The sequence below is a fragment of the Pyrus communis genome, chromosome 13 (genome assembly GCF_963583255.1).
Source record: "Pyrus communis chromosome 13, drPyrComm1.1, whole genome shotgun sequence".
NCBI lineage: Eukaryota > Viridiplantae > Streptophyta > Magnoliopsida > Rosales > Rosaceae > Pyrus > Pyrus communis.
In genome coordinates, this window is record NC_084815.1 from 21,351,108 (window position 1) to 21,362,643 (window position 11,536).

The window sequence follows — 11,536 nt, forward strand, 5'->3', positions numbered from 1 at the left end:
ACTTTAGGGTTTGATTTTGGTGGCCGGTGTTGAATTATTGAAGCAAAATATGAGTGTGTGCTTTCATGGGGTCCACAGTTCCCTCCGGAGCAAGTCCAGTTCTAATTATCTGGCGTGAATTGGACGTACGTGGGGGTGGGGGTTCTACATTTCAACACAGAAAATGAAAAAAATAGGCGCGCAAGTTGACTGCTGCGCAGTCTGGATCACGTATATGCTGGTTGTACATGACAACTCTGCAATTTTCTTGTTTTCTTCCTAGGTATTCGTAGCATAAACTTTGGTATTACCGGGTGTATATGTACGTACGTGTAAGCACCTCTCATCACGTATTGTATATGTTTTTTCGTTTTTCTTTCTTAGCGCCATGCGTTTTGTTTCATTTTGTAGACCTTTAAATGTTTGAATAAAAAGGGTCAAAACTCTAGTCGTCAGTAGATGTATATCAGTACATAAATTATTAGTCTTGCCGCAGAATTGTATACTTTTGTAATTCCTTCAAGTCTACAGGTGGCCAAACCTTATAGTTTGTCTGATAACTATTTTCGGAAAATTGAAAACTAAAAATTCGTTTGATAATTATTTTCAAGTTAAATAAAAAATTGAAACCAAAATAAAAAAATAAATTGGTGATCAAACAGCGTCTTAAGTGTAACCGATTATACGTGTAAACCATATAAACCTGGTGATACGTACGCGTGCTGAAGCCCGGTGACACGGCTATACGTCTGCCGGACAGGGATGGGGGGTCTGGTTTAATTTTCAAGGTTGAAAATTGGGAAGGACAAGGACGTACAAGGAGAGAAAGTTTATAGGCCAGTTCTCACCACAAGGTGTGGAAGAAAGACGACAACTACCTGAGCAAGCTAGCTACTTGTTTGATCAGGAGACAGGTAGGGGTAGGTAAGGTTTGGTGGTTGTATAAACACTACAACTATAGCTAGAGTTGATTTCTAAACTAATTAAAAATATCCTTGTTTTCTTCAAAATTACCTCTCAAATCTGTATGTAATGTCAAATCTTGGGGTTTTGCTTCAGTGCTTTAACGTAGGGAGTACATACTTGTTTTTTTATACCTTGAGCCGTTGATCATTATTTCAATACTGATTCAATTTATCTTTGTAATAAGTAAGTTAACGTACTAAAAAAATATTGTTTTAACTTCATCAGTAGCATAAAAATCTCTACAATATATAGACAACGAACTAATATTGTTTTGTTATAATATACATATACATACACACATAAATATAATTATATATTCAAGAAAACTAATTGAAATGACTTCAAAACTTTGAGTTTTAATCAAAATGACAAAAAAGTGTTGTAAGTGAATGATACTAGGAATGATTTTTTAAAATAAAAATATAATTTTCGTTAAAAATGAACAATACCAAAAATGTTTCGTTAAAATTCATAATATTTTCATATTCGGATTAGTGTTAGGATTTGTTGTGGTGCATCAGTGCATGCTTACGTCAACAAACTTTACGTTTTGTAGCATTTGGTGGCCGGGCAAGCCAAACCACTCGTGTAGGGGTCCCTAGCTAGCTATATTTCCTAATGTTGAGGGCTGATGTCTCCCTAGTGCTTATTTATGTTGAGTGCTTTTCAGTCTGTTTCTCTGGATGTGTCTTTTCTTGCTGCAAACCCTAGTTATATTTGATTGGCTACTCTCACCATCTGCCTTAGAACGTACTCATAACTTTAAATTGAGAAAACTTAAGCGTGATACCTAACTACGAATTAGATTCTTTTTTCCAACACTCCATATACATACATGCCAAGTCTTCGTTGTGAAGGGAAGGGGATCATTGGGATGGACACTAGTCACACTACTCAACTCAACTCTCTGAATGGTATACATTGGACCTATTGGTAGGGTTAGTAATGGATTATGAGCTGGAAAATAATACTTTTCATATTGGCTATCATGCATGATGCATCATCAACCCGAAGTGATTTATGTCGACCTCTTTTTCAACCCCTGCACTCTTTCATTTATTGACTTGTTTCGATACGATGACTTTATATAAAATAAAAAATTGAGGAGATTATAGTATTTTTATTGGTCGAAAGAGGAGATTATAGTATGTAGTAAAGAAGAGTGCACAAATCACTTCTCGTCTTCGTATGTGTGTGTGTGGGGTGTGCTGTGGACAGCATGCATGGAGAGTTTGAATAAAATAACAAAGTACAAGTATACAAGAAAGGTTTCTTGCCTCTTTGGATATATAATTGCCTGATAAGCGAAGTGCTCAAATTTGGAGTCATTTGGTTGAAGAATACATGTCAAAACATGACATACGTGATAAAAGAAAACATGACCATTTTAGACTTTTAGTTGCAGCAAAACACTGTTAGGAGAAAGTGGGGAATGACCCAGTTTTAGTCTTCATATTGTTTTGTCCATAATTCCACTACCTAATCGCTTTTCTCTCACATATATAAGAAAGATAAAGACTTCTTAGTAAAATATTACATGCCTAATAAGTAATAATTAACGACTAATCAATAATATAAAAATATTTTTTAATATCTAACAGCTCGTTTGGAAGCGTTTTGAAAGTATATTTGGTGAAAATATTTTTAGAATCAATCCTTAGTAAAAACGGAAGTGAATCTTAAAAAACACTTGAAATACTTCATGCAAGAAGCACATAAGAAGCATCAATATTATGTGTTTATTTTAAAAAGTACTTCAAGTGCTTTTATAATTCAAAAACATTTTCTCCCAAAATACTTTCAATCATTTTGAAGTACTTTCAAATGTGCGCTAGATCTTTTTTCTGTCCATGGGTTGACTGTGTGATGCTCCCAAGCTAATGGGGTGAAGATGATTAGCTAGGTTACTGTAATTTTATTGATATCCTTTTACAATTCGAATTCTCATTGCGTGAATATAGTTGTAGATCGTTGCAGTCATCGTTATAAGCTATTGGATCATCTTGAATGCACTCATTGTGAATTCATATTATAAACAAACACGATCTTTAGTGGTTCAAATAATAGAATTAAAAATAAGTAAAATGTGACGCAGAAAAGTAAATAATTGAGCTATATAAAACACAGAAATTAGTATTTGCATAACTTTAGTTTTAATGGTGAATCCACCTGTCTTACTCTTAGATAAATTATTTTTACACCTCAATTTTTTGTTCTATACATTTCTTTTTATTTTTGGCAATTGAACAATTAAAAGAGAATTAAGGAACAAAAATTAAAAGAAGTGCGTAGAAAACAAAAATGAATGTTTGAAAATCGTTTATCTATTCTTTCTTGCTATTTACGGTTATAAAAAAATTTCAAGGATATTTTTTTTTTAGAATAAGTAATATTCTATACTAATCTACATTAAGGGGAAGAGAGAGAACTAGAAGTCCAAAAACAACCAAGATGAAGATGAAGACCCTAATAACTAGGGCAATCTACCACCTGAACATTATATTTAAATAAGTTAAAACATACAAATTATAGCTAGTTGTTGACTAATTAATATATATTACAGATATATATCATTTGAGTAATATGAGGAGGAGGAGGAGATGATGATGCCATCATGCCAGCAATCTACCCCTTGAACATTATATTTAAATAAGTTAAAACATACAAATTATAGCTAGTTGTTGACTAATTAATATATATTACAGATTATATATCATTTGAGTAATATGAGGAGGAGGAGGAGGTGATGCCATCATGCCATCTTGATCAAGTGGATGTCTATCAGACACCACCTAGACCAAGAACATACCTCCAAATTAATAAGTCGATAGATTGAATGATTAATATTTGATAATGCGAAAGAACAAGGGACATTACGAAGTAAACATTTGTTATTAAACAAGTAAACGGATCATTTTGACGTTTGACATTCTTCCTGATCACTTTCACCTTCATGCATGCATACCACAAGAATATTTTTGTTCGCCACCTTCAAGCGATGATGATGTTCATCATCCTATTAATCATTGTTAGATGAGTTTTAATTTCAAGATATGTGTGACAACTCTCAAAATTTAAGCTCATCTAATAGCAATAAAAAAGGTGATAAGCAAAAATACATCCACATGTAACTACCTTAACATATATTCTTTATCTTATACCATTTGTCGTCAATTTATAGAGCTCTCCTTCACCTAAGAACAATTAAATTGTTCATTTTTTCAGTAGAAAAATTATTTTCACACACCTATGAGTAATTATTATATTATATTTTATTCTATTCTTAGTTATATTTTATATTTGGTTTTTTTAGAGAATTTAGATACCTTTTTTTTTGTGTTCGATTGTAGAATAAGAGGAATACACTTTTCCTCAAAAAAGTGACGAAACAAAGGAAATTTGGAGTGATTTCAATTGGAACTGATTCCTAAGGAAGTGAAGTTGATCGTGTTAAATTTTCGGCCCTTAATTCTTAACCGTTTGATCGTGACAATTAAATGAAGACAAATGCAATATGTTGGCAGATTAACATTTTGAGCTTGCATGGGCTATAAGTTATTGACGTTTTTGTGAAAAATTTCCTTCTACAACATTGATGAGGACTTCTTATTTTTTCCATTGACATCTTTTTGGGCATTTTATATGCTGTCCTGGCCAGTCAACGGAATGAATCTTCATAGAATTGAAGTTTTAATCAGAATAGGAATGTAATTATAAGATATATTATTTTATTTGATTTTTCAGATTTATTATGAGACCTATGTTAGACAAGATACTGATTTCCTAAGTTTTTATATGTAGAAGAGCCTTGCTTTGGGGTTGAGGACGTGTTTTGGATCTTTAGAAGACTCTCTCTCACCTTAGTATAAAAATATCGATATACTCAAAAAACATTATGATTATGTTTAAATAATTCTCATTTTGCCTTAACATGACTATGTAGTTTATTTTCAATTTACTTATAATGTTAAATTGGTTAATGCTTCTTATGGTTAGAAATTGTAAGTTCACTTAAGACAAATATCACGCTCTTATGAATTGCATGCTTTTTAAAAAGGTTTTCTCTCTATATGCTTTTTCCTATTTATGACTTTTATATTAGATAAATAAATCAAAAGAGAATAAAAGACGAAATTAACACGAGTGTGTAAATATAAAAATAACAATAATGTGCAGAAATCATTTTATTTTTAAATTGAATGATGCTATTCCTTCTAAAAACATGACCACGTGGAACTTCAAATCTTTCATGCCAATACTATTTTCTTTGTAAAGAATATAGTGAGCGCAAGTTGAAATGAATTATTTCGTTGTTTGTAGGGCAATGATCAACTAAAGTACAAGCATTATTGTCCATGAAAACATAAATAATAATTAGGAAAATAAGGATGAGTCCCATCCCTCCAGAGTGGGTCTTGGGCCCTCACCTCAACTTCAAACCCGATCATCAACTCGTGAATGATGACCTTCTTCACACTTTGTACGTGCCATGATACAGCCAAAAAGGGAAACACTTAGGTCATTTCCAACCGAAGGGTTTAAAGGATCAGAGAGTCGAAAATAGTTCGAAAATCATCTTCAACCTAGGATCAGACCAAAAGGCTCGTGGACCCCACTGGACAAAAAATGACTAAAGGGCCAACTAGCAAGCCCAAAGGAGCCAGCCAGCTAGCCGATTGGAGGTCGGGCCAGAATTTGAAAACCAACGATAACTAACTGAAGTCAGCTAGCCGTTATTTATTATTATTATTATTATTTTACAGTTTTTTTTTTCAAAATTTGTTTTAAAAATTGTAAAAATTCTTTTTTTCCCTATAACTTCTTAAACCATTAAACATTACATAACATTAAGTAACATTAAACAATATTAAACAATATTAAACAACATTAAATAACGTTAAACAACATAAAAATTAAACAACATGAAACTTAAATAATATTTCTAAAAACATTTAACAACATAAAACTTAAACACCTACTCCATGCTTTTTTTGGCTCAAAGATGTGCAACAAGATCCTGTTGTAGGTAATTGTTTGTGGCATGGGAACGTATCATTCTATAGTGCCTCATATACTCATTTAAAGAGATACTACCAGTTCTTTGATTGAAAGCATCATATATTTTTGCACGAGCCTTTCTTAACCTATTTGGATCGTATTGGTCATCATCGGACTCTCCATCAATATACCCATCTCACTCATCCTCCACAATCATGTTGTGTAATATGATGCAAGACATCATGATGGAGTCCAAATTTTCTCGACTCCACCCTCTTGCTGGTTCACTGATGATCTTCCACCGTGCTTGTAGAATACCAAAAATTCTCTCAACATCTTTCCGGTATGCCTCTTGGTGTAAGGTAAACAACTTTTAGGCGTCATTCGCAGGGTTTGGAATTGCTTGGACAAGTGTCACCCACTTTGGGTAGATGTCATCTGCTAAGTAATACCTCATATTGTACCGACAATCGTTGATGTAGTAGTCAAGTTGAGGTGCTTTACCTTCCGTCAAGCTATTGAAGATGGGTGAACGCCCAAGAACTGTAATGTCATTTTAGGATCCAGGGACTCTAAAGAAAGTATGCCAGATCTATGTGTCATACGAGGTAACCACCTCTAACACAATAGTTGACTTTCTTGACCTTCTACTGAAGCCTTCTAGCCATCCGGTGGGACAATTCTTCCAATCCCAATGCATGCAGTCTAATGACCCTATCATGCTTGGAAACCCATGGTCTTTAACTTTGCGAATGAGCCGATCCAGATCTTCTTGATTTGGCTCGTAGAGGTATTCATCTTTAACAATTGTGTCACAGAATTCAGCAAGAGTATCAAGGCATGTAGACTCAGACATACCATGGGCTTCATCCATCGAATCAGCTGGGGAGCCATAGGCCATCATTCGGAATGCAACAGTAACCTTTTGATGAGGTGAGAAACTTAGGCGGCTTACTCTGTCATGCTTCTGTCGAAAGTATGGATTGACATGTTGGACATCACGAAGTAAACGCTCGAAGACATGACGCCTCATCTGGAAGCGACGTCTAAAATCCTCTTCTGTGTACACCGTGTTGGGGTTAAAGTAGTTGTTCATCAGATTGGCATGAGTCATCGCTCTGTTTTGTGGTTTGTAAGAGCAACCAGCAACAGAGCCACCCCATTGAGGTTGTTACTCAGTTGACTGACACACCATGGCCGCAGCCATGGCTGCCACATATTGTGTGTTTCGTCTCATTTGCACCCATTTTTCTTCCCATTTAGAATTGGGTGATGACCCCCAGTTGGAATCTGAAGAGGATCCAAAGTTGGAATTCATTGCAAACTTGAATTGAAATAGATTGAATTCAAAGGTGTGTGAATTATAGCCCAATATCCACCCTATTTGTAGCCCAAAAAAATTCAAATCTAACGGCTAACTGAAGTCATGCTCACATCACTTAGCAATTGGATTTGAATTTAAGTTGTAGTTTTTAAATAATAAATTATGTTTGGCCCTCGGTTGGAGATGGTAAGAAATATGACCTTGTACTGTTCATTAAAATATTAATTTCTTGGAGGGTCAGATGGCTAAAACGAGTCATCTGGCCAACTTTCGGTTGGAGATGACCTTAATAACCGAAACGGTTAAATATAGAGATGTCCAGAATTATAGTATTGTAAGAAATTATTTTTAAATAAACAGTGTTAGGCTATATTCATATACCATCTCTAATAAAATGGATATAGCTTCCTCAATAATTTATTAGTTTTAAGTTTATATTTTAAATTTATTGGTTAGTTTAATTAAATTATGGTTGGTTGTTTACAAATCTAGCCGTCATTGTTCTAAAAAATCCTGTCTAGCCTTGGTGGTTGGCCACCGCCCCCGATTAACGCCTAGGTGTATGAAAATTAAGAAATGGCGCATAGACCTACTTACGCGTCCGCCTTGCTCGCTTAGGCACACGCCTAAGTCGCGACTTGCACTTAGGCAGAAAATTGATAACTTTCATTTTGCATTTTATTTTATTCAATAAAATGTAAGAGACTTGTTGAATACTTTGAAGAATAATCATTATATACTTGTTCCCCATGTGTTTATTATATAACTTTATACAATTATGTATGTTTAAGTATAAATATACACTTATTTAAACAATATATTAATAAATTCACTTAAATCCCCCTAGTTCCCTAAGCGATATGCTCTAACCCACTGCCCGACTAGCGCCTAGCGTCCTTTAGAACCTTGCTATCTGTTGAATTCAAATTAATTATTGCAACTGAGGAGCTTGGTTGCAAAAAAGAGCTGGGAGGGCGCTACATTTGGCTAGCCACCTTGATACCCCTTTGACCAAATAATGGTTTAGTGAGCTCTATAAAAACATAGCCCAACCATCATGAGTTGGAGATTGATTTTTTAGACCAATCAGACCTTCTTGCTTTTTTATTTTTAACCTTCTCCATTACAATTTACTTTATACAAAACAAGAAACTGGACGCACGTCCCTCACCATTCATTCATTCATACGTATATATCCAAGGTCACTGCACTACCTCAGAAAAATTATGTGGTATATTTTTCATTTGATTACATATTTGGTTTGGTTTTCTTAAATAGTTGGATTTCATTTGGCCTTATTAAGTTTGTACATTCAGATCGTACTCATTATCTCATATTCTTTCGTCGGAGAGAGAGAGAAATCAAACTAATGACTTCGGATGCAAAACTAAATGATCATAACAACTTTAAACTACAAACTCATTCACCTCTACTCTCAAAAGCATGTATCAATTTCCTTGAAAAAAAAGTTGCATAATAATTTTGACTTGTGTGAGTCCATTTTCAAATTGGAAATAAAATAAAATCTAGGGTTACCTTATCTTTCTCTCTTGTTTTATTTTTCCCGAAAGAAAAGGCTAGAAGATTAGTTTAGATTATCTTGTTAAGATCCTTTATATTCAAAAAAAAAAAAAAAAAAAAAGGGTCAAATCAAGTTCCCAGAAGGATAGAGGATTAGGATTAGGAGGCATATTGCAAGGTACGTACAAGTGTACAACACATGAAGCATGTGTGCCCGATAAGTCACGAGTTTAGGTTAGCCACTCCCGTGACAAACATTATTATGCTTATGTAATAACACAATTTAAGCTCCATATAATCAAAATTTTGAGAAGAATTCGCTACCGTTCGAATTATTCCTTCTATTTCTATTTAACCGGTCACGATTAAATTACTTTACAATATCATCAATAATAAGGAGGTGGGCAATGAGCTAAGCCTCACAATAGACTAATAATAATGCAATCAAATTCGTTTTTGGGGAGAATCGAACTTAAGACCTCTTAGTTACAAGTAAAAATGAATAATACTAAACCGTAGTACTAAGTAGTTGATATTTTATGAGTTCGAGAAAAGAAAAGCAATTAACATATATAAACTTTACCATCATTAGGTGAGAAACTTAGTTACATCCCTGGTCTGCATGACGTGAAAGATAAAAGAACCAACATGATCCTCTTCGGATCATTTTGGTGAGGATCCTGGAAATCTGTAAATTGTGTTTGTTTATCGTATATTTTGCAGTCAGTTTTTATTAGGTATTGTTTGTATTTAATTTTAGAGTAATGCTAGGGAGACCAAATTTTCAAACCAAATGATGTGTCACTAGTAAGAAATCAGCACGTTAATCGACACTTGATTAATAATTCAATAATCGATAATCACATCATTTGATTTACACAATTTGGTTTAAAAATTTGGCCTCCATAGCATTACTCTTAATTTTAAATAAAAAATATTTAAAATAATTTCTGACCGTACGATGTACGATGAACGAATATGATTCACGAATTTTCGGGATTCTCACAAAGAGAGATCCGACGAGAATCCAGATTCATAGAAGAATAAACCATAAGCTCTCAATGAAAAGATTCTAGTTAATTACTTGTCGTGTCATGAACTCAAAGATTTTTCAATGTCTCTATGATTCGATAAATTATTACATGTTGTTTTACGAATCCATGGGTGTTTTTCGAATCTATGGTACGTAGATTTAGAATAATATTATTAAATTTTAATAAAATAAATAGATTTGTTTACTAACAATTAGGTGGTAAGTCAAAATGATATATGTGCCAATAACAACACTCCAAATTTCACAATGATATATGTGCCAATAATAACACTCCAAATTTGCGTTTTTATTTTTGGCATTAGAGAAATTTGCAAACGGTAAGGGGTTGGAAAGAAGAAAATTTCCATTGTGGGAATACGGGTGGTATACCACATGTTTTTATATAAGTGGTAGAAAATTTTATTTTTTAAGTTATTAACTTTTTAACACACAAATCCTACTATTTATACAATAGCATATTATATACTACCTCGTGTGCCGATCACACTGAAAAATCTCCAGTCGAAAAAGAGATATTCCAAAAGGAGGAGTGCTTATACGAAAAGATGCTAATCTTTATGGCCTTATCATGGTAAATATCAAAATATATTTGTTGGCCTCAATTGAATGTCCAATTGTCAAATAACAGCAGATCCTCCTATCACGGCACCACCAACTTATCTCATTGGTCCCTCTGATAAGTCATCAGCTAACAACCCATCTCCCCTCCCTTTATATAAAGATAGAAAAGCTCTAAACTCCAAATCTCTCACTATAGCCCACTATTGACGTTTACTCTTATCCATAAAAAAGAGAGTACGAAAAATAACGACCGTACAAAATTCCCAAGTATTTGATGTGAACCGTTGGTTTATTTGATTCGTTTGAATGATTGAATAATCTTCAACGCGAATGATTTTTTGTAAGATTGATCTTCAAATATAGATTAATAAATTGATGGGATCAAATCGTTGATTTTATTCGACCAAGATACGTTTTCTACCAATGTACTTTTATGCTATATTCATATTTACATTTTTCATAATATCGTAGTGGATACAATGGGTTTTACCCTAGAATACCGTTGTGGTAATAATCCAAACCAATCAAATCATATCATATCCTTTAAAGCTTTGATGTATTAATGTGTAATTGACCTAAAATATCGTCAAATTTACATCTTGTTGCATGGATTATTCTCAACAAGTAGGGTATCTAACTTGTGATAATTATATTTCAATCTCGACAAGTGGAGACAACTACCACTAGTAGAAACCAATGTTTAATTTTTTTTTTCCGATATAAATGAGAGAAAGATATGGTTGATATCGGATAAACTCTTAATTTTAGGCTAAAATTGATAAATATCGTCAAGATTTCTCATACACCTGTTAAATATCGAGAAACTCTTCTATTTCGTCCAAACCAATGTTTGACAATCCCTAAAGTTTTAGTTTTAAATTTCTAACATTTCCATAAAAAAATAATCGATATCAAATTTGACATATTGATTAATATTTCTATAAATTTACATATAGATATTTTTACCGATTCCGATATTTTAAACGCTAAAACCGAATCAATACCATTGAATTTCGTAAAAAGAAAAAAGAAAAAAAAAAAAAGAAAAGGAAGGCACGTGGCCGGTGGCCTCCAATATATACGACCCTTCCTCTACCTCCCTCACTTCGTTCATGAGCTGGCTCTCTCTGTTT

The 11,536-nt window shown here is 33.5% G+C and overlaps 1 protein-coding gene across 1 annotated transcript; it reads right to left on the reverse strand.

Annotated features, from left to right (window-relative positions):
* Positions 1–6,535: 6,535 nt before the first annotated feature.
* Positions 6,536–7,057, reverse strand: LOC137712349 (uncharacterized). The gene has a single exon (XM_068451444.1). It carries the CDS (start codon positions 7,055–7,057, stop codon positions 6,536–6,538), a length of 522 nt encoding a protein of 173 aa, XP_068307545.1.
* Between the last annotated feature and the right edge of the window lie 4,479 nt (positions 7,058–11,536).